The 24,707-nt window shown below is 42.9% G+C and overlaps 1 protein-coding gene across 2 annotated transcripts in view; it reads right to left on the bottom strand.

The window, feature by feature from the left end:
- PGM5 (phosphoglucomutase 5) overlaps positions 1-24,707 on the bottom strand; it is a 270,967-nt gene that overhangs the window by 105,175 nt on the left and 141,085 nt on the right. For both annotated transcript variants that reach the window (XM_079925684.1, XM_079925685.1), the window contains exon 10: positions 9,992-10,126. In XM_079925684.1, the coding sequence (XP_079781810.1) occupies positions 9,992-10,126 (135 nt within the window). The remainder of the gene's footprint in view (positions 1-9,991; positions 10,127-24,707) is intronic.

Genomic DNA, 24,707 nt, shown 5'->3' with positions numbered 1-24,707 from the left:
TTCTTCTGAATGTCACAGGCAATCTCAAGGTTCACCATCAGTGTTTATTTGCCAAGGTACACTCTTAACTGATGAGTGAAGCAAAGGATTTACTCTCCACCAAAGAAGGGCACTGATTCAAAGAAAGCCTGAATCACCGCCAGCCTATGAGCCTTCAGTAGCTTTCTGCTGAAAGGCATGGAAACTTGGTTGTGCTGTGCGTCTGGGCTGGAACAAAGAGGATGCTGGGAAAGCCAGATTGTGCCGGCCACAGCTTGTCAAGCCCATTCACCTGGCGAGAGGAGTTATGGCCAGTGACCCTCTGTACTTGTGTGACCAAGGCAAATTCATTCATGCTCCCTTTTCAGGCTGAGTAAACAAGATCCAGCAAGACTCCAGGTTAACCAACAGCTGGTTAAGTATGTGCTTTGGGCACAATAACGCAGAAGCACCGAAATAAATAGCCTTGTAAGGAAAAAAATACCAAAGTTTTGTTAGATTTCCTTACCTTTATTTTTAAAGCTGATTTTGTTTTTATTTTGAATGACAGGCGGGGACGTGGGGAGAGGAAATCTAATTTGTTTTCAGAGCTTTGGGTCCGTAAACCTTAATTCAAAATTGACCCAGAGCCAGGATCAAGGCATGACTTTTAGCTGTTCTACTTCTTAAGACCACTAGGTTCTTGGGATAAATTAGCAATATCAAGACAGTCTGACAAGATTTGGAGCAAGGGTCTTTTTTGCATATACTGCAAAAAAAGGAGGATTTAAGATGGGCCCTATTTGTGGGATTGACATGAGTGACAGCCAGCTGTCATCAAGGCACACGCTTTCCCACAAGTCCCTGAATGTCCACAGTGTGGGGGGACAGGGTGAGTCTCTGCCCCAAGCCAGCACACACTCAGTACCTTAAAGGGAGTTGTGATCCCAGCAGAGGCCGAGGGAAAGGCGCATTGTCGTCAAAACCCTAAACAGCCCTGGATTGCGACAGTCACTAGCCCCTTCAAAACACCTGCCAAATTCCAAGCCCAAGGGAGTTTATCACACCCCATCAGATGACCATCCCAGGAAAGGTCCCTCAGTTCCAGGGAAAACAATCCGCAGTAATAGCAGAGCGTGAATCCAGATTTCAATATCCAAGTGAGAAAAATAAGGACTGTTTGCCCTGTCTTTTTTTTAATGGGCAATTCACCTAAATGAGTAGAAATAAAGAAAACCCATACATGTTTGCTTCTTTCTCAATTTTAATTCGGCTCCAAGTGACTCTGATTGGTGAAAACAGTTGTACTAAATTCCTTTCTAGGCCACTAGAGGGAAATCTAACCCACCTCACCAGAATTTGTTTCTTTTCTTTCTTTTTTAAAAAGTAATAATCACAGAACCAAAATTTTTAGGCTGAAGAATACGTTGAAATGTTACCTTTCTCTGTTCCTTCCACCCTTGCCCATATTTAAAAATTATTTGAATCTTTGTGGTCATGGAGACTTCTAGAAAAGCACAAACCAGCCATCTTAAGTTGGGAAATTGTTCTAACAGGCAATCTGAATCACTTCCAGTTCAGCTTGAATTTATTTCCTCAAATTACATATTCATCAGTTATGGAGAACAGCTGGTCATCTTTCTCTGCATCACATTATTCTTTAAATTCCTGAAGACCTCCAGGTCACGCCTCTCTTTCAAGCAAAATGAGCCAGCTCTGCAACTTGGCCATAGAGTTTACATCCCAACCCTTTAACCACGTGCTGCTCTTCTCAACTCTCTCTGCATCACTCCACCCTCCCCCATACCTCCAAACTACAGCAATACAGACTAAACTCTGAAGAGAAAAATGAAGTATTTCATGGTTTTCCTTGCATGTATGGCTATTAATACATCTGTGTGCTGGTTTTCTTTTTGAATACGACATACTGTTTTTGATATATATTTATGTAGTATGATTCCAAAACCATGTGTATATATGTGTGTATATAAATATACAAACACATACATACATAAACACACACATATGTATACATACATATACATATATATTTTTTCATCTTGTTATGAAAATTGAATGCCTAAGTTAATGTCCATTTATGTGTCACTTCTTTTTTTTTTTTTTTGCAGTACGCGGGCCTCTCACTGTTGTGGCCTCCCCCGTTGCGGAGCACAGGCTCTGGACGCGCAGGCTCAGCGGCCACGGCTCACGGGCCCAGCCGCTCTGCGGCATGTGGTATCTTCCCGGACCAGGGCATGAACCCGTGTCTCCTGCATCGGCAGGCAGACTCTCAACCACTGCGCCACCAGGGAAGCCCTATGTGTCACTTCTGAATTCCATTCTATTTCCAAGTTTTCCACAACACGCCCATTATTTCAATATCTAACTTTATTCTCCAACTTTTTAACCACTTACTTTAGATCCCTATTAGCTATAAAACATAACTGGTATGTATTTATAACATTATTCTTTTAATAATTTTTAATAACCTATTCATTGCTAATTCAAATTAAGGAGGAGAAAATTGGTTGTTCTCAAAGCACTCACCGTTATCAACATTTGTACGTGCAGTATAATAAAGAATAGATTCGGTCTTTGTCCCTGGCACAGAACTTCCAAAATCCTTTGAATTTCCTGAGTGACAGGAGTGTCAAGCCATAATAAGCCCGTTTCAACCATACCTGAGTTTATGTTAAGGAAGTGACTCTTGGTGAGAGCCCAGACAGCATCAGGATGAGGACTGTAGCCCAAGGAACCAACCAGGTGATGAGAGGATTGGAACCCTCCACCCAACCCCCATGTCCCAGGAAGGGGGAGGGGCTGGAGACTGAGTTCAATCAGGAACACTCAGTGATTTAATCAATTGTGCCTAGGTAATGAAACCTCCAAAAACTCCTAAACAACAGGGTTCAAAGAGCTTCTGAGCTGGCGAAGACCTCAGGGCGCTCCGGCAGCAGCATACCAGAAGAAGGCGTGGAACTCTGAACACCCTTCCCTGTGTACCTTGCCCTGTCTCTTCCATTGGGCTGTCCTCGAGTTGCATCCTCTATAAAAAATCACTGAGAGTAAGTAAAGTGCTTTTCTGGGTTCTGTGAGTCATTCTAGCAAATTATCAAGCCTAAGGGGGAAATCATGGGAACCCCTGAATTTGTAGTCAAATGGGTGGAAATGTGGGGAGGCTGGGTGCCCATTTGCAGCTAGTGTCTGAAGTGGGGGCAATCTTGTGGGACTGAGCCCTTAACCTGTGGGTCTGGGCTAACTCAACGTAGTTAATCTCAACTGAATTGAACTGTTAGACACCCAGTTGGTGGCTAAGAATCAGAGAATTGGTTGTTGGTGTGAGAAAAAAGTCTCTCAGTAACACTGAACCGAGGCTCCAGGTGCAACCGTGGGTTCAAGCACAGGTAAGAAGAAATTCTCTCTCCTCGGGACCTCCTCAGGACCTCAAAACATGGGTTTTATTAAGAACTAGTATGAATCTCCAATCCAGACCTTACCTGATCCGTGGGACTGAATGTTCCCTGACTCAGTTTACTCACTTGCAAAAGCGGGACGATAATTCCACTCTGGGGGCCACTGGAACCATTAATAAAATATTGGATACATCTAAAACACTGGGTTGGCCAAAAAGTGTGTCTGGGTTTTTCCATACAATGTTTTGCCCTTTGGGCCAACCCAATATGTAGAATGGTGCCTGGCACGTTGTAGACCTTAAAAATGACAACTGGTTTTATTCAAACCCTCAATCACAGAAGAAAACCTGATGGTAGCACCAAGGTTCATACTGAGTACAGTTCCCTGTGTGATATAATCAGTGTGAGGTATTGCAAAGTAATTAACACTGAATACAGATCTTCCTTGATTTACGATGGGTAACCTCCTGATAAACCCATCTTAAGCTGAAAATACCGTAAGTCAGAAATGCATTTAACACACCTAACATAAGGAACACCTTAGCTTAGCCTAGCCTACCTTAAACGTGCTCAGAACACTTACATTAGCTTACAGTGGGGCAAATTCATCTAACACAAAGACTATTTTATAATAAAGTATTGAATGGCTCATGTAATTTATTGAATACTGTACTGAAGTGAAAATCAGAACGGTTGTAGGGATACAGAGTGGTTGTAAGTGTATCCATTGGTTGTTTTCCTTTGAGATTGTGGGGCTGACCGGGAGCTGTGGCTCAGTGCTGCTGTCCAGCATCACCAGAGAGTATGGGACCACATATCGCTAACCCAGGAAAAGATCAAAATTAGAAGTACGGTTTCTACTGAATGCTTATTACTTTCACACCATCAAAAAGTAGAAAAATCAAGTTGAACCATGATAAGTCGGGGACTGTTTGTATTTCCGTTCATTTGGCAAAATTGTACTGGACATTTACCGTATGCCAGGTGGCATTCTGTGCATTAGGGATACAGTGAAAAAAAACTAAGCGCTGGCCTCCTGGTGTTTTATTCTACTGGGTGGAGACAGACAATAAAACAAATAAACAAGTAAATATATATGTGACGGGACTATGTACTATGGAGAAAAGTAAAGCAGGGCAAGGGAGCTAAGTCGCACTCGGGTATGAGGGCTATTTTATGTAGAGTGGCCAGGGTAACCCTCATTGAGGAGTGAGGGGGAAGGCCATGCAGATATCAGAGGGAAAAGCATTCCAGGCAGAGGGAACAGCCACTGTTAAGTGCCATGGGGCAGAGTATTCTTGGCATGTTCACCAAACAATGGCTGCAGTGGAGAGAGAAACAGGATGAGAGGTAGGAGGTGAAGTCAGAGGGAGAAAAGGGGCCATTTCCAGTTGTGTCTGAGACCACAGTAAGGGTTTCGGCTCTTCTCTGAGTGAGCTGGGGACCCACTGGAGGATTTTAGAGTCATGAGGTGATCTAACATGTTTTTTAAAAAAGTCTTCTGGTTGCTGTGCTGAGACTAGGGTGTGGGCAAGACTGGAAGGAAGGAGGCCAGTGAGGAGAGCACCGCAATCGTCTAGAGAGGACAGTAGTTTGGCCCAGGGTAGCAATGGTGGGGATGGTAAGTCGGGGTCAGGCTCTGGTTGTGTTCTGAAGGTCAAGTTGATAGGATTTGCTCTTGGATGTTGGGTAGGAGAGAAAGAAAGGAGTCAAGGATGAATCTTAGATTTCTGGCCGAACCTACTGGAAGGATGAAACTGCCATTTACTGAGATGAAGAAGACACTGAAAGAAGCAGGGTTTGGTGGGGGAGGGGAGCAGAGCGCTGGCAGGCGTCAAGTTGGAAAGACCTACAAGACATTCACGTGGAGTCCACCGGGCAACTGAGAAGTCTAGAGGACAGCGGCCCATGCCTGCAAGGGCACTAAAAACAGGTGTTGCCCCTTCGACCATTTTAAAGATTTCAAGGTCGATCAAATATACTTTAATTTTTTTTAAAAAAGTTTAATTCTGAAAATGGAAAAAATATCTAAATAAAAATCAAATTTCCCCCTTAAAATTTTTTTTTCAAGGTCTTGTTTTTAGGGCTTCACAGTTCATCTAACTCTTAGCCGTTCAAGTGCGGCCCCTGTACCAGCAGCACAATATGCCTTGGGGCTTGTAGAAATGCAGACTCTCCAGGCTTCCCCAAACCTGAGTCAGAATCTTCAGCTTGATAAGATCTCCAGGTGATTCATATATACCTTAAAGTCTGAGACGCACTCGGCTAATCAGAATCATCTGGGTAGCTCTTTTAAACTATAAGTCCAGGCGGAATAATTAAAGTCAATCTCCGAGAGTAGGCCCAGGCGTGTTATCCTCACCAAGGCCCCCAAATGGTTCTGATGTGCAGTCCGGGTTAGAACCACTGATCTAACTCTTCCCTTCCTGGCCTGCTCTCTCTGTACTACTGGGTTTATATTGCTGACGCTCTTAGAAACCCGTCTCCAAAGAGGTGTGCAGATCTCAGAGAGCAAGAAGGTGTGTAGCTAGAGTAACCAGCTGTTTATCTGGGATCAGTGCCCCCTTTCACTCTCAGAAGTACCGTGGTTTAGAAGATAAATTATATGCTCTCCCAGCATAGTACAAAAGGGCTCTGGGCTTTATATTGCTGGATTATAAAGTCAAAATAAGAACAGCTAGGACAAAACACCAGATGGCCTTTGGTTTGACAGAGGAATCCAGTGTAGAGAGACTTCTGGTGCTTAGATATTAGTTTTTAAGGTGTTGTATGTACAGCTTATCAGAAATACATACATAAATTCCCTCCATTTGTAAGGAGGGTTAGAGAAGATCAGTCTCCTTCCAGGGGCTGGAAGGGGTGGAGCGCGGTTACAATCTGCAATTATGGTTCCAAAGCCAACTGCTGATTAGCAGGGAACTGATTATCAGCCTGTGATTACCCCAGGCCTTAGCTAAACTTCTCCTTCCTTTTCCTTTTGGATCTTTCATTGTTTATTAGCTAGTCCACCCTCAGGCTCAAAGGGACAAGGAAAGAAGGTGAAGAAAAAGTGAATTTAGCGGTCCTGCTAATAAGTTTGGTGGGAAAGAAAATGGAAATAACTGGACTGTTTCTGGTTACCTGTGAATTTAAATTCTTTTGGCTCATCCCTTTTTCCAAATTATTCCCAGCTGGTGTGAGGGCTCATGGAAGGCCTACTGATTGCCAGTAAAATTAAAGTAAGCTTGTATTTTGAAAACTGTGTCATCTCCAAGAAATAGGCCTTGGAAGCTTTCCTTCCTTATTTACCAAGGACACAGGGTGAGGGCAAGGCAAGCACCTCTGCAACTCATCAGAGCCCTCCCCCCACTTCCTCCCCTCGCCACCAATTCTTAGGTGCACATGAAGAGAATTTTTTAAAAAATACTTTCTGATGTAGATAAGAAATTATTTTACATCAGCTTAAGACAAATAGCATAATCACTGTTAGACAAAAGGACTCAAATGGAAAATCTACACTCAGGAGTAGAGACTTACGTGCATATAGATTGTATCACAAGTTTTCCTAGTTGCATCACTAGGATAGTTATGAATACTTCCACAAGGCAACCACAGTATAAATGTTTAAAACATGTTCTGTTCACATGTGTCTAAAATGTCTGGAAAAGAAACTATCCATGTGCAAAGTAGAAGAGCCAGATGCTGATAAGCTAGTTAAAGGGAACTCTTGTTAAATGACAGTAATAAGGGAGTCTTCTTGTTAAATAACTTGTTAGCGTGGGTAAAACAGCCAAAAATACCTGTGGCATTAGAATAAGATTATCAATGGAATCTCTATAGACCAGAGACGTACTTTTATGGGCTTCTGAGTGCAAGTGGGAGTGTGTGTGTGTGTGGGATCTGTTCTCTGCTTTCTGGGCTCTAAGTCAGAACAAGCTAAAAAGGTGGAAGAGGGACTTCCCTGGTGGCGCAGTGGTTGAGAATCCGCCTGCCAATGCAGGGGACATGGGTTCGAGCCCTGGTCCGGGAAGATGCCACATGCCGCAGAGCAACTAAGCCCGTGCACCACAACTACTGAGCCTGCGCTCTAGAGCCAGTGAGCCACAACCATTGAGCCCGCGTGCCTAGAGCTCGTGCTCTGCAACAAGAGAAGCCACTGCAATGAGAAGCCCGCGCACCGCAACAAAAAGTAGCCCCTGCTCGCAGCAAGTAGAGAAAGCTCGCGCACAGCAACGAAGACCCAACACAGCCAAATATAAGTTAAATTAATTAATTTAAAAAAATAATAAAAAGGTGGAAGAGGTCTCTGTAGCTAAGAAAGCACCACACGCTGATGTTGCCCTGCCAGGCCCTGGACCAATAATAATATTAGCAGCTTGAGCAGAAGGCCTTATCTTTGATCTCTGTTAACAGTTAACCGCAGGCTTTTCCTTCCAGAGCTCTTGGAAGGCAGAAGCAGGTGGTCCTGGAAAGCAGTGCTGGAAGGAGGCCCCCCAGTGGTTAAACTTAGATGCCTAGGGACAGTTCAGCAGTAATTGAGACAGGTGGGCCTATTGAGAGATGCTGCTTCCTCTTCCTTAGGGGTTTAGATGCCTTTTAAAATCTTACTCTAAATTGTATCTTGACTGAAATATATTACACAGTACGGCTTAAGATGATGAGCCAGTGATGTCTGGTCTTTGAACAAGGCGTTCTATTTTCATCTAAAATTTTTAGCTAGATCATAAGCTAAATATTCTGAGGCCCACCTAGCTACGTCCGGCAAAACCCTCACTTAGGGTTACAAAGGGAAGGAATACCAGCGATCAGAAGAAGAGCCCTATCAATGAAGGGATTTCCCAACCATTCAAAGTGGCAAACTTTCAACCAACAGGATGGGAAATACACAGCAATGGCGATTATAACCAGCACTACTTATGGTTTCTTTGACGTATATACTTACCACACAACCTTCTAGCAGCAGACCTGTGGTGGTTTTCAACTTCAAAGTAAACCTTAAAAACAAAGTGGTACCACTTGGCCTTTGGGGACCACCTCACAGAGAGACTCATATGTGTATAGGGTATTTTTACATGTGTCTAATGGCTTGGACATACTTCTGCAGTTAGTGCAAAGGTAAATAAAAATAAGAAAACATCATAACCACTTACCCCGTGCAAATAGGGAAAGGAATGTTGAGGAAAAAATAGCCTCGAATCAGAGTGAGTCAGAGTTGGTGAGGCCAGGAATATCATTCCTCACCCTGTACGTAGCTCTGGACTTTCAGGCCCTTGCTTTAATCTCACTTCCCAACATGAGATGTAGAAGAGTTTTATATGGAAAGACAGTGTTAGCCTCCAATTCTTGCATGATTTGGTACTATCTGGGGTGAAATATACTCAGTAACAAATCATGCTGGCAGAGCGTGGCACATCCCTGCGTGGAGAGCCTGGGATCCCGAGAAGGAAAGGCCAAAGTCTCAATGCTGGCTTCGTGCTCTGCCCCCCTTCATACTCTCAGTGACCCTGACAACAGAGGCCTCCCAGGCCTCTTCTTCCCCATCTGGGGTAATTTTACTCCAGATAGATCCACTGGTTACAGAGTCAGGTGTAAGGTTCTATGGTACCATTTTCATCAAGTTCTTTGAGACCCTCCAAAGAAAGATACCATTAAAAACAAAAACAAAAACAAAAACCACTAAATTACTTACAAAGAAAGATAACCCTCCCGGGTATCTTATTCCATCCATGGCGCAACTTTGGCAAATGATACCTGAAAATCCTGGGCAACTCTACACTGAGAAGCAGTGAGTTTTTCTTTGCTTCTCTACTTCTCCACAAAAGAAGCATTGCAGATGGAACCAATGGTTTCATCTCAAGGAACCATTTGCTCAAGGACTCTGCCTCAAAACCCAGGCTGAACTAGAGACCAAGGCAGGGAGGGGCAGCTAGCAGTGTAGATGGAAGTGCCCAACATTATAATGGGTACTTTCTGGTATTTAGTAATGTTGCCGGGAGCTTTAACAAATACGGGGGTGAGGATATGGTTGTGCTGTTGCTTTTCTAAGTGAGTTTTTAATTAGCTCTGTGCTGACAACTTGAGGGGGCTCTGCCATACACAGGCCAGCCCAGCTGTGTCAGCGTCCTCCCTTCACTTTAAATTCAGACCAGCCACGGCCCCTCCTCTCACAGTGGGCCACGCAGCAACCTCAGAGAGGAAGCCCTGGGTAGCATCTACAGTGGCACCTCACGGACATGGTCCAACCCAGAGTTTTCCGAACACTTGGGAACCCATCATTTACATGAGTATAGACAAGGCTCTGAAGAGTTTGACCCGCTTGACTCTAACTCAAAATTTCCTTAACTGGTGTATACAAGGTGCCTCTCTTGAGGTTACCACAATCAACAAACTGCAGAACAGTCAAGAGAGGCAAGTGGTTTCGGAAATGCTGGTCTAAACTCATAGATGCTTGAGAGCAATTTTTCTGTTTCAAACTCTGCAATAAGTGAGTTAAATCTGCTTAGAGTCACCCGCAGTTTGTCCCTGATAGCTGGAGCTATCAATACACCTCTCCAGAAAGTCAAATCACCCCCACTAAAGCTCCTAAGTTTTCCAGGAGCAGTAAGACACACAGTGCTGAGAGCACAGCTCCGTTCAGGTACCTGGGGCTCCTGGTCATGACCACTGGGATCCCTCTCATAGCTTTCTGCATACAGTCTGATGGTGGCCCGCACACCACTGGAGGAACTGAGCCGGAAGATGAGCCGAGATGCATCTGAGAAAATGATCCTCAGGCCCTAAGAGCAAGAATATCAAAGGATGGATCAGTGAACAAATGAATACACAGCTAAAAATGACGAATACCGACCTTGGAGATTAGTGTATTCTTATCATCCAAAGATGCTCGGCATTGTGACAGTTTATAATTGGCTCTCTACATGCACCAAACAGGACAGTGAGGTAAACCTAGAAGTTACTTAAGGTTATCTATTTGTCTCTATTCTATTTCTGTTGCCTTCTGGTTCATGTTGGGGGAGGGTTAGGAGCAAAACTATGAACAGATGCTCAAGATCCCTTGGTCTGGTGATGCAGAAATCAGAAAGCGGTAAAGGTAACAAGGATGGGGTGATATTTAATAAATGTCCCTGGGGTAATACCTAGGAATAAACCTACGTAATGAGACAAAAGACCTGTATGCAGAAAACTGTAAGACATTGATGAAAGAAATGAAAGATGATACAAACAGATGGAGATATATACTATGCTCTTGGATTGGAAGAATCAACATTGTGAAAATGACTATACTACCCAAAGCAATCTACAGATTCAATGCAATCCCTATCAAACTACCACTGGCATTTTTCACAGAACTAGAACAAAAAAGTTCACAATTTGTATGGAAACACAAAAGATCCCGAATAGCCAAAGCAATCTTGAGAACGAAAAACGGAGCTGGAGGAATCAGGCTCCCTGACTTCAGACTATACTACAAAGCTACAGTAATCAAAGACAGTATGGTACTGGCACAAAAACAGAAAGATAGATCAATGGAACAGGATAGAAAGCCCAGAGATAAACCCACGCACATATGGTCACCTTATCTTTGATAAAGGAGGCAGGAAAGTACAGTGGAGAAAGGACAGCCTCTTCAATAAGTGGTGCTGGGAAAACTGGACAGGTACATGTCAAAGTATGAGATTAGATCACTCCCTAACACCATACACAAAAGTAAGCTCAAGATGGATTAAAGACCTAAATGTAAGGCCAGACACTATCAAACTCGTAGAGGAAAACATAGGCAGAACACTCTATGACACAAATCACAGCAAGATCCTTTTTGACCCACCTCCTAGAGAAATGGAAATAAAAACAAAAATAAACAAATGAGACCTAATGAAATTTCAAAGCTTTTGCACAGCAAAGGAAACCATAAACAAGATGAAAAGATAACCCTCAGAATGGGAGAAAATATTTGCAAATGAAGCAACTGACAAAGGATTAATCTCCAAAATTTATAAGCAGCTCATGCAGCTCAATAACAAACAAACAAACAACCCAATCCAAAAATGGGCAGAAGACCTAAATAGACATTTCTCCAAAGAAGATATACAGACTGCCAACAAACACATGAAAGAATGCTCAACATCATTAATTATTAGAGAAATGCAAATCAAAACTACCATGAGATATCATCTCACACCAGTCAGAATGGTCATCATCAAAAAATCTAGAAACAATAAATGCTGGAGAGGGTGTGGAGAAAGGGGAACACTCTTGCACTGCTGGTGGGAATGTGAATTGGTACAGCCACTATGGAGAACAGTATGGAGGTTCCTTAAAAAGCTACAAATAGAACTACCATATGACCCAGCAATCCCACTACTGGGCATATACCCTGAGAAAACCATAATTCAAAAAGAGTTATGTACCAAAATGTTCATTGCAGCTCTATTTACAATAGCCCAGAGATGGAAACAACCCAAGTGTCCATCATCAGATGAATGGATAAAGAAGATGTGGCACATATATACAACGGAACATTACTCAGCCATAAAAAGAAATGAAATTGAGCTATTTGTAATGAGGTGGATAGACCTAGAGTCTGTCATACAGAGTGAAGTAAGTCAGAAAGAGAAAGACAAATACCATATGCTAACACATATATATGGAATTTAAGAAAAAAAAAATGTCATGAAGAACCTAGGGATAAGACAGGAATAAAGACACAGACCCACTAGAGAATGGACTTGAGGATATGGGGAGAGGGAAGGGTGAGCTGTAACAAAGCGAGAGAGAGAGAGCTGTAACAAAGAGAGAGCTGTAAGAAAGGGTGAGCTGTAACAAAGCGAGAGCTGTAACAAAGCGAGGGAAGGGTGAGCTGTAACAAAGCGAGGCATGGACATATATACACTACCAAACGTAAGGTAGATAGCTAGTGGGAAGCAGCCGCATAGCACAGGGAGATCAGCTCGGTGCTTTGTGACCGCCTGGAGGGGTGGGATAGGGAGGGTGGGAGGGAGGGAGATGCAAGAGGGAAGAGATATGGGAACATATGTATGTGTATAACTGACTCACTTTGTTATAAAGCAGAAACTGGCACCATTGTAAAGCAATTATACTCCAATAAAGATGTAAATAAATAAATAAATAAATAGAAAAAAATGTAAAAAAAAAAACTCAAAATGGATTAAAGACCTAAATGTAAGGCCAGACACTATAAAACTCTTAGAGGAAAACACAGGCAGAACACTCTATGACATAAATCACAGCAAGATCCTTTTTGACACACCTCGTAGAGAAATGGAAATAAAAACAAAAATAAACAAATGGGCCCTAATGAAACTTAAAAGCTTTTGCACAGCAAAGGAAACCATAAACAAGATGAAAAGACAGCCCTCAGAATGGAAGAAAATATTTACAAATGAAGCAGCTGACAAAGGATTAATCTCTAAAATATACAAGCAGTTCATGCAGCTCAATAGTAAAAAACAAACAACCCAATGCAGAAATGGGCAGAAGACCTAAATAGACATTTCTCCAAAGAAGATATACAGATTGCCAACAAACACATGAAAGAATGCTCAACATCACTAATCATCAGAGAAATGCAAATCAAACCTACAATGAGGTATCATCTCACACCAGTCAGAATGGCCATCATCAAAAACTCTAGAAAAAATAAATGCTGGAGAGGGTGTGGAGAAAAGGGAACCCTCTTGCACTGTTGGTGGGAATGTAAATTCATACAGCCACTATGGAGACAGTACGGAGGTTCCCTAAAAAACTAAAAATAGAACTACCACATGACCCAGCAATCCCACTACTGGACATATACCCTGAGAAAACCATAATTCAAAAAGAGTTATGTACCACAATGTTCATTGCAGCTCTATTTACAATAGCCAGGCCATGGAAACAACCTAAGTGTCCATCGACAGATGAATGGATAAAGAAGATGTGGCACATATATACAATGGAATATTACTCAGCCATAAAAAGAAATGAAATTGAGTTATTTGTAGTGAGCTGGATGGACCTAGAGTCTGTCATATGGAGTGAAGTAAGTCAGAAGGAGAAAAAAAAATACCGTTTGCTAACACATATATATAGAATCTCAAAACAAAAAATTGGTTCTGAAGAACCTAGGGGTAGGACAGGAATAAAGACACAGACGTAGAGAATGGACTTGAGGACATGGGGAAGGGGAAGGGGAAGCTGGGATGAAGTGAGAGAGTGGCATGGACATATATACACTACCAAATGTAAAATAGATAGCTAGTGGGAAGCAGCCACATAGCACAGGGAGATGAGCCAGTGCTTTGTGCCCATCTAGAGGGGTGGGATAGGGAGGGTGGGAGGGAGATGCAAGAGGGAAGGGATATGGGGATATACATGTGCATATGGCTGATTCACTTTGTTATACAGCAGAAACTAACACAACATTGTAAAGCAATTATACTCCAATAAAGATGTTTAAAAAATAAATAAATGTCCCTGGGGCCAAAGTTTGTCCCTTATGAACCCGCTGAATGCAGTCAGGTAGGCAATTTATCTATTACAGTATGACAAATTACCCGTGTTAAATCTACCCCCACATGATGTTAGACTTTGCTTAAGTTCTGCTCTGTTTCTGTCCTCATTCCCACATTCCTCTGGTAGCCATGGAAGCCTACAATGAAATGCTCAGGGCTGGAGCATCTGCCGGGTTCTGAGGGTTTCTGTGTACGTCCTCATCCTCTTGGTTCTCTCCTTCCTTCCTACTGGTAAGACCTGGCCACCAGGGTGGGGTCGGGGCAGAGCTGTGGCAGCATGTCACACTGCTGCCCAGGATTTGATTTTTGGCTCGGAACGTCACTATTCTCTATGCATCTCTTCTCATTAGTGGCAGCAACATTTTAAAAAGTATGACTGGGGCTTCCCTGGTGGCGCAGTGGTTGAGAGTCCGCCTGCCGATGCAGGGGACGCGGGTTCGTGCCCCGTCCGGGAAGATCCCACATGCCGCGGAGCGGCTGCGCCCGTGAGCCATGGCCGCTGAGCCTGCGCGTCCGGAGCCTGTGCTCCGCAACGGGAGAGGCCACAACAGTGACAGGCCCGCGTACCACACACACACACAAAAAAAGTATGACTGTAAGATCATGTTGTGACTTCTGTTGAAGGAAATTGGTTTCCTTAAGGCAACTGTGAAAGTTATTGTTATAAATAAGCATACTGGCAGGGGCGAGAAGAAAGAGAGCCGGGAACAAAATAATATGTCTGGTCACTTGTTACTTCCTAAAAAATAGAAGTCTCACGCAACTTTGATACCATTTTCCCTAAGAAATTTACCCTGGAAACGTCTCTGGCCTCAAATCCTGCTTGTTAAGAATAGCATTATTAAAAATATTCATACATGCCACGTGAACTTGATCGCTAATCTCTTACTCCCTCCCCCATCTGGTGATATCTGCTGGGAAACACTACGATTCCATCTGTGTGGTTTTCTGCTTTTTAAGTTGTGTAGGCATGCTTTGTTCCAATACCCAAACAAAAAGCTTAGTCTCTTTTGGAGGGTTCAATGTCTGCCACAATTTGCCTAATAAAAAGGAGCCGTGTCCTTTCCTGGCAGCCCATCACTCTGTGACACTAGCTACGCAAACAGGTTGATTTTGTCTGGGATTCATTCATTAGGCACACATTTTACAGCAACCCTTAGGGATCTGGTATGGGGCTAAGCCCTGGGTATATGAAGATAAAGACAGTATTTGCTCTCCGTAAGCCTGAAATATTCTATCACAATGAGCAAAATTATTTTCTTAACCACCTTATGCTGCTGGAGAAGTGAATAGTTAGGAAATTCCCAACAGAGCAAACAAAACAATTCCCTGCTATCCAGAAAGTATGGTATACCAAATTCTGTTCAGACTGACAATGAAGCCCCAAAGGTTGGTTGCACCATTATATTCACAGCCATGTTTATATATATATATATATATATATATATATATTTAAAAATTTTTTAAATTAATTAATTTATTTATTTATTTATTTTTGGCTGTGTTGGGTCCTCGTTTCTGTGCGAGGGCTTTCTCTAGTTGCGGCGAGCGGGGACCACTCTTCATCGCAGTGCGCGGGCCTCTCACTATCGTGGCCTCTCCTGTTGCGGAGCACAAGCTCCAGACGCGCAGGCTCAGTAGTTGTGGCTCAGGGGCCTAGTTGCTCCGCGGCATGTGGGATCTTCCCAGACCAGGGCTTGAACCCGTGTTCCCTGCATTGGCAGGCAGACTCTCAACCACTGCGCCACCAGGGAAGCCCCACAGCCATGTTTTTACAGACTTTAAGGCCGAAGCCCTAAAGCGCCTGTTGTTGCAGATACTAAATCACTTGAAGCCACCTCTTCTGAGGACTTCCCAGACTTAACCCTTTAAAGTAGCTCCATTACACAACTGACTTCCCAGATTAGTTTATGGCCAGTGGGGGGTACTTAAGAATTCAGGCCATGATAAACCTTCAACATGTATTATCTGCTCATAGCTAAGCCCCTTTTACAGTGAAATCATGTTTTGTTTTGTTTTGTTTTTTCACTAAGTGTAGCCATATCTTTGGCTGTACTCATGGAAGGTAGGTTAGAATCTGTATCGGGTAGCCTGGAATAGATTTTGCACTCGAAAAGATGATAAGAGTGAATAGCACACATCAGCCTGCTGGAAATAATCCAGTGTCTTCTCTCTGTCCTAAGGAACCATGAGATCTTAACAGAGAATCCATGTTGCTTTGTGAGACCTCCCAGTGAAGACCATAACAGTTCTCCTTCTCCACATGGAACAGAAAATGTTTAGACCCAGCCCAGCTCTCTGCTGCAACGACCGTAGTTCCGTGTCTGCTGAGCGTCACTTGGATGTGTGAATAGTTGTACTGGATTGCTTTGGGGTCTGCATGTTGTGCCAATGAGCTTAATGAATTTGTAACCTCAACATGAACCATGTTCTCTCCAGCATGTATCATCACCTGCTATCAACTAAATAATAAGGCCAAAGTAACCACTGACCAAGACTTGCCAAGTTTCGACATGTTCCATAATTCCAACAAAAGAATACCAATAATATACTCGGCTTTAGAAAATTTTTTAGGTTAAACCAGGGGTTGGCAATATAGTTTGTCAGCCAAATTTGACCTGCCACCTGTTTTTATAAATCAGGCTCTACTGGAACACAGACATGCCCGTGCACTTACGTGTTGTCTGTGGCTGCTTTTGCGTTACAACTGCAGCACTGAATTGTTATGACAGAGATCGTCTGGCCCACAAGGGCTAAAATATTTACTATCTGCCCCTTTACAGAAAATGTTTGCTGACCCCTGGTAAAAACTATTCCATTATCCACAACATGGAACACTTACCCTTCAACTCTACCCCAGAAAATGAAAAATATAACCGTATGCCTATGGAAATCCCAGTGGAGAGAAACTATGAAGACTGTTATAAGGGTATCCCCCAGGCACTGCACCTTCCAGTCGTAGGTTCATCTGGACATATATTTGGCCCAAATCAACTTACTTCTGATCACCTACTCATGACAGAAATAGATTTATTAAATCGCATTTTTGTTTTATATCCTCACTTTTATTGCAGGGTCTGCAAGGCACTGTTATAAAATCCATTTTTCGCAGTCACTATAGGAGACTGTGTGAAGCTCCACATTAGACATCTCCTCAAGAGCCAAGTTGTTAGGAAAGTCTTTCCTTCCCTGAGGAAATGGTATTTTTTTTTTTCTTTCTGACAACAAGAACTTTATAACTAACCATAGTTTCCTTTTTAATATGGCTGCCAGGACACTTAATGCCAAATTTGAGGTTCAGCCCAAGTGGATCCTTATGACTTGCATAATTTAAAATTTTTCTTCTTCTGTTCTTGACTCTCTACTCTTATTTATATTTTCCCTAGTCTTGATTTCTGTTTCTTATTTATATTCTAACAACTTCATTATGTGTGTTTGCTGCCACAAATCCTCTTGAAGAAACAAGGCCCAGTGCAAATGAATAAAATAAGTTCCCTTTACACTCTTAACCCTAAAGTGTTGGAATCACTGAATTATGCCGTTGGGTCCTTCATTAGCTGATAAGCTCTGGGAGGGAAAACCCTTACGTTCCTTGTTCACCGTCTATTGATACAGCCTAGGACAAGCCTGGTACACAGTAGGCCCTCCACGGACACTTGTTGAATGAATGTCATTACATGTCCAACAGCTGGTGTGAGCATTACTGGAAGGCCTCCTTCCACATGTAACAAGGCCAACTGGAAACACACTCATATTCTTCACTAATGAACTGGGGCTACATATTCACCTTGAAGGGCAATTGTGAAAGATACTATGTCGACTCATCCTTCATTTTTAGGGCAAGGGTCGGTTTTAGCTAAAAACAGTGGAGTTGAACCATGGTAAGTTCCTGTCCCCAGCTGTGTGATCTTGGACAAATCATTAGCTAGCCTATTGACTGCAAAATTTACTGCACACTGAAATCAGCTAGGGGTCTTTAAAAACTTAGTGGTACTGGCTCTCACTCCAGACATTGTGATTTAATTTGTGTGGGGTGTGACTTGGGCACTGGGATTGTAAAAGCTCTCCAGGTGATTCTAATGTGTAGCCACATGCGGACAGCACTGTCGTAGCCTTTTTTTTCTAGGTCACCTCCCTCATGTACCAAGTGACTGACTATACCACACGTCAGTCTTAAGGAAGATGCCTTTAAGATCTGAGGTTTCTTGCATATATTACCATCAGACTGGGATCTCAGGAGGCCATAACGCAGGGGCCTAATAAAACATCATGTTGCTGCTGAGTCCTGAAAGCCTCCTCCTAGCGCCTTGTCAGCAGCAGAACCACTAGAAGCATCTCCTCTTGAGCATCTGACATTAATTGTTTCTAGCACAATCTCCTAAGGAATTCCTGAAGCAACAGTGAAGGAATCCACGATACCACCGTAACCATAGCAGCTATAGGAGCGGGAATTTCCAGGATGACACAATAGCCCCAAGCTCAAAGAAGGGATGAAGATGCTCTCCTCCATGAGAAGATAATGTTAAGTATGGGGTGGGGTACACAAAGGGCACTGCACTTCCAGCCCAGGGGAAACACTTTGAGTGGCCATAGTTGTAGGCCTCAGTGACCAGGGTGGGGTTTTGCCCACCTTAGCTCTGTCCCAATGAGAAAGAATTGTTAAAGACCTGCTCCACACAAAAATCCCGCCGTCTGCTTCCAGTTATCTCTGTAGCATTTCTTTTTGTCCCCAGATTTGCCCCCTCTTCGGTTTGCCGTTTGCGGAGTTTGGAAACAATATAGGAATAACTAGAGAACTGAGCTGAAATTCTGGCTTGGCTTGTTAGCTGGCGGTCTTGAGTAAGTCATTTAAGCTCTCTAAGCCTTAGTTTCCTAAACAGCGGATGAAAAATAATACACCCTGGCTTACTGGATTGTTGTGAGCAACAGATCAGGAAATGTATGTGAAAAGTGCTTTGAAAATTATAAATCACTATCTAAATAGAATTATTTTTCTTATGTTAAAGCTTTTAGTGAAAATGGTGCTATGCTCTAACTTGTCTAACTTTCCAGATTTTGCAGAAGGTTGCTATATAAAGCCTAAATGGCGAAGGTTTGTGGTGCGATGCTACATACTTATTTTTAAATTAGGCAGAATTAAGATTAATTTTATTTTAAAAACTTTGCCGTGTCCTCTGAAATCACTACTAAACACAAAGATCTGTTACCATTCACCTTCTCCATATCTCCCACTGAACTGGCTTCCTGGCAATAAAATTCTCTTTCCTGGATGGTCAATTTACAATCCTAAGGTCTTAAAAGGAGGACCTCAGGGTCATCCAGGCCATCTCCTCCTTTTACTGAAAAGAACAGGGAAGTCAGAAAACCTGCTCAAAGTAACACAACCAGTAAATGGAGGAGCCAGGGTTTCAGCCTATGTCTTCTCACTGCAGGCTTATAATTTTAGGTTGAACCATATGAAACCTCTGAGAGCCATACATTGCTTCTCATGTGAAATATTTGAACAATATCTCATATGTTTTGTATGGTCCTGCAAACTGGCACAGAGCCTTTTGTAGAGTAGGTATCTGATAAACGTTTGATAAATGAATCTTGGGTTGTTTTCCTTTTTCTTTTTTTTTTAAGCCCTTGTGTAAATCAACGCAGGGAAATCTGCAAGTTGCTAAGTACAAGCAGAGCTGCCAGATGTGAGCTTGGAGACTATAGGACATGTTGCAGCCAGGCGGGGAAGGAGGAACTGTACATTACCAACAGTTATTTGGCAGCATCTGACCTAGTCGAATACCGACCTAGGAAGAGTTCCAGGGGAAAACAGCATATGGCCCTGAAATCTGGTACAATGTCGCATATACAGTCAGTTGGCCACCCCAGGCATATGAACCTGGAGACAGGACAGGCTTGGAAGAGAGTGACTCTGTGAGATTAACTCAGATGTTATCTCCCACAGGAAATCCCAACGATTTATCTGGAACACTTCAAGGTGAAAATATCGCTGTGCAACATCTGAACCATATTTTGTAGAAGAAAGCATGCAGCTTATAAAGCAGAAGATTTGGATTGGACAGACATTTCTTGCCACGAAAAAAATCACCTAGAATTACCCCATTTTTCTTTGTTTAAGTCACAGAGTTAGCTGTGAGCATGAGTTCACCAGTGGCTGAGCTGGGCAGCTGCTAGTGAATACCATGCCCCCATATAAATTATAAGCAATGCCCTCTCTGGGTGGACAAATTACAGGAGAGCATCTTTCTTCTTGGCTGGTCTGGATTTCAGCTTCTCCTCCAGCATTAGGCCCGTGCCTTTGTGCAGTGCACTGACTACACAGCCATACCCAGCTGCCCTACCCCTGGGAGCAATTCTCATCTAGCCTTTTTTTTACAACCAACCAGCACTCTTGGGAGCCAACAATTGCAAATAATTATCTGGGGAAATCAAGGTCAAATGGCTTTTTAAGTGCACTTTTACAACACACATCCAGCAAAAACCACATTAGGTGATGAGAGGCGAAGTGGGAAGTGAAGACATAAATTAGTCCTCACCCAGATTCTAACTATCAAGTCTGGAACAATGGAACTAGGTCACACATGTTCCATTTCCCTGGGTCTTTGGCCAAAATGGCCAAAATGGCTGCTGATGCCTGTTCACTCAACACCAGGCCCGGTTCAGGGATATTTGGGATTCAGACATACTTTACCCAGACAACAGGGGTAGCTTCCTCCCTCGGTTCCTGTGATAGTTTGCAGCTTTTTCCTTTAATATTTATGTTTCCTGGTGACGGTTGCCCTCCTGACTGCACACAGACATTAGCAGTTCAGTAGGAAGAAACAGGGATGCCATTCCAGAAGGCTTAGATTCTTACCACACATCTTAGCAGGATTCTACTACCAACATTTTAGAAGATAGCCCTAAAGCAATCTACGTCAGAAGAAGGTAATTCATTATAACAAAACTCCAACAAATCGGAAGCAGGGGAGTCAGAACTTCCCAACTAACCAAAAACAGTGTCTCCCTCTCTCTGTTTCCAAATCAGCCAACAGGTCATTACAAAGCACTGAAAATATATTTGGTCCTTGGAAGGCAAATAGGCAAAATCGTAGGAAAAGTAGCCATTAGGAAAAAATTTCTTTAATCCATAGTTTTCAAGGTATCCTACTAAGCGGCCCAATTGTCTCTATTTCCCACAACTACAGTGTTGTAGAATGAACACTGGAGTTGAGAATCAGAATCACAGCTATTGTAACATCCCATGGGGAATGTGATCGCCCATAGGAAACCCAGCTCTTTCTCTGGAAAGCTAAACAACTGTCTAAGTACATATGATGGAAGAAAAGCATGTAGTCTGATAAGATAGTTTCACCGGAGGCAGCTTCCAACCATTCTTCAGGACCCAGCTTAAGTATCATCTCCCCATGGAGAGCTTTCCAGAGCCCTAGTCTAGGTTTGTTTCTTCTGCTATGCACTTCCAAATAAGTGATTTCTCTGTAATATTGTTAAACAAACTCTGTAGTCATTACAAGATTAATGTCAGTCTGCCTTCCCTGCTAGCCTGTCCTGTGTGCTGTTTTATCCTCAATGCCCAGGAAGCTGACTGCATGTGGTAGGTGTTTGGAAAATAGTCATTAAATGGATACAGACGTGAATGAATCAAACTTCTACTACCTTCACCCTGTTGTACTAAGGTGGGAAAGGAAGGTGTATTTATTAAGGGAAATTTTTTTAGACATCACAACTTGCAACGTAAAAAGGATTTTTTTAACCCAGGTTTGATCACAGTATACATTTAACGATTACACCTCACTCCCTAAACACTTCTGTCACTCAAGGACTGTTAATAGGTACTAACATTCAGATTTAGCTAAATTCCGTAGGTGGGATAACCAGTCTGACTGAAGTGATTTCTTAAATTCTACTTCTAGATGCCCAAAGCACACTCTAGCAAATGGCATATTATAGGACAAGGATTGTTAATATGACAGTCTCTCACTTGGTTTATTGATTGGAATGTAATAAATGTTGAAGCTTGAAGTTAAAGGATGACCAGTTAACTCTGAGTAGAGAGCCCCTCTGGGGCCCCAGATTTTCCAGCTAAGACTGTTCAGTTGCCCTCACGTGAGGCCACCAGAGACGAGGCCTCAGTAAACTTCTCTATATCTGTTGACCAGGAGTTGGCAACACCGCAGTATATATTGAAGCACCACATGTCAGACTGAAATGTGATTTCAAGATTGCCTATTCACTTTCTTTATTATTTCTAAATACCAAAATTAAGAAGTACAGACACCTTCTTGTATATTAAAATAACAACACTAAAAGCAAACTGACTTCAGAATCAGTCTTCAAAGTGTGCTTTGTCTCTGAACTAATTTCAAATGGTTCTTTTTTCCAGGTTAAGGACAACATCAAAAATGTTTCCACACAGCCTGCATAACTTGAAGAGGTATTAATAAGCTCAAAGTTAGTCTGACATAATCAAATTGGATTTGGTTTTCCACATCAGCTAACTGGTATGCATTTATTTACATCAGTTTTTTTTTTTTTTTTTAAATATCAGCTGAACTTTTACTTGCAAATGACTTCAGCACTCATAGAATTTAATGAGTTTTGATCTTTTAAATAGAAATAAAGGAGTTGGATGAGACATAAAGAGAGACTTGTTTGGTTAAATATTGCTCCTGAAGTATCAAGGTTTCTCATTTCAAAGCTAATTTTCAAAATACAGGTCACAGTTCTGGACTGATGCCCACCCTGGTGGCAATATGCCATCACTCAGTGCTGGTACCATTTGTGAAGTTGTCTTTCTTTCACAGCACCGGCATTGGAGCATCCCTTCTCCCAAAGCCGGAGAGTCTCATAGTCAGGGCTAGAAGGATGAGATGGGGAGGAAAACACTAACAGATAATCTGGGTATTGATAATGTTCCCGGGGAAAGTGATGGTTGAGGGAAGAGAGAGCGCGCCAAGCACCATGGAAAATCTTGATCTTTGCACAATGAATCCATCCTTGAGGAAAGACTGGGCCACCCTTCATGCCTTCAGGAGCCGTCTAACCTTTCCTCATCTCTCCCATCTATTTATAAGGCATAAATCAAGAACCTCTTAAATTAGTCAGCAGTTTGACCCAACTGCTCCCCTACTCTCACAGTAGCTACTGGCTATTTTTCCCACTCGTATTTGAAGAAACCATCATCATTCATTCATGTGACTAGATTTTACCAGAAAATAACAAGTGACACATCCTCATGGGACCACAGAGAGACGAGCTGCGATTGTTGAACCACGCCTCTCAATTGCTATTTCTAAATCAGAGCCTCTCTTGGGTTCTGTTTAATGGAAGACACACATCAACTTTTCTCCTGGCACCCAAGGTCACAAAAATATCAGACACTTGGAGGCAGCCATAGTAACTTCCATGAGACCCGACAGGCCACAGTGAGGCCAGTGAGGTCCCTGGGAATTCACATCAGGGGATGAGTACTTCAGGGGGTTCCTTCTTGCTCTTTGAATGACCTCCACAGGATCTCACAGGCAGGATAGATTTTTTTTTTTTTTTTTTGAGGTGCGCGGGCCTCTCACTGCTGTGGCCTCTCCCGTTGCGCAGCACAGGCTCCGGACGTGCAGGCCCAGCGGCCATGGCTCACGGGCCCAGCCGCTCCGCGGCATGTGGGATCCTCCCGGACTGGGGCATGAACCCGCGTGCCCTGCATCGGCAGGTGGACTCCCAACCACTGCGCCACCAGGGAAGCCCGGCAGGATAGATTTTGCTGAACATTTCCATAGGAGTGGAGTAGATGGTGGGTGCAGGTGGGAGGGATGGCTTACCACCAGAACAGGATTTTCATTTCATTTTGGATGGAGAAGCATTTCTTATCTCTAGAGATACATGTAAAACAGCTTTTTTTTTTTTTTCCCACGGTCTGTTTCCTGACTCTGACCTCAAATCAAGGACAAAAAGGGGACAGAGCTGCCTTAAAAAACCTTTTTCTTTCTGAAGCAAAATGTATGTGTGATGGAGGGTGGGGGGCCGTGGGGGGTGGCAGAGAAATGTGAGTTTGAATCAATTCACAGATAGCTCAGAAACTGACGGGGCCTTCCCGTATCTTCGCGTGACACCCTGCAAAGTTGCTGTTGTATATGCTCTTCCCCACTGCTTTGCTTATCATTTATGGTTCATTAAATGCCAAAATCTTTCTTTCCCAAGGATGCTCTTTTAGCATAACTTATTTTAGTTAACCAGTTATTAATGTTTATTAGGTACTAGGACTTTATATCTATTATCTGATTGAATTCTCCCAATGGCCGTATGAGTTAGCCACAATTACTATTCCTATTTCCACAGACAGGAGAGAAAGGCACAGGGAGGTTGAGTAACTTGCCTAAGATCACCCAGCCAGGAGGTGGCAGAGCCGAAGCTCAAATCCAAGACAATCTGACTTTAAGCCTATACACTTAAATGCCACTCACGCCCTTTCCTCAGACTGACATGCAGTCAAGTTAAGGCTTCTGATAAGGGGGAAGGAACTGATATTTCTTGAGCATCAAATGAGTACTAGCTACTGTGCCTGGGGGCTTTATAAGTCTTTCTCCTAAAACCTTCTCCATAACCCTATATGGTAATTATCAGCATGCCCTCCCCCTCTCCTTCACTGTGTTGAGGTTCAAAGAAGTTAAGTAACATGCCCGAAGCCACAAATCTAGGCAGTGACAAAGCCAGCCTTCAAACCTATGTCTGTCTGGCTCCAACATGACAGAACACTGGAGAAACCATAGCAATCGGCCTCCGACAGCAAACAGAGATGTTACATTATTAAGTTTCCTTTCAGTTTTGCTAGGTGAAGCATACTTCTGTT

This window comes from Stenella coeruleoalba, assembly GCF_951394435.1.
Source record: "Stenella coeruleoalba genome assembly, chromosome: 7".
NCBI lineage: Eukaryota > Metazoa > Chordata > Mammalia > Artiodactyla > Delphinidae > Stenella > Stenella coeruleoalba.
This window is presented reverse-complemented; position numbering and strand designations above follow the sequence as displayed.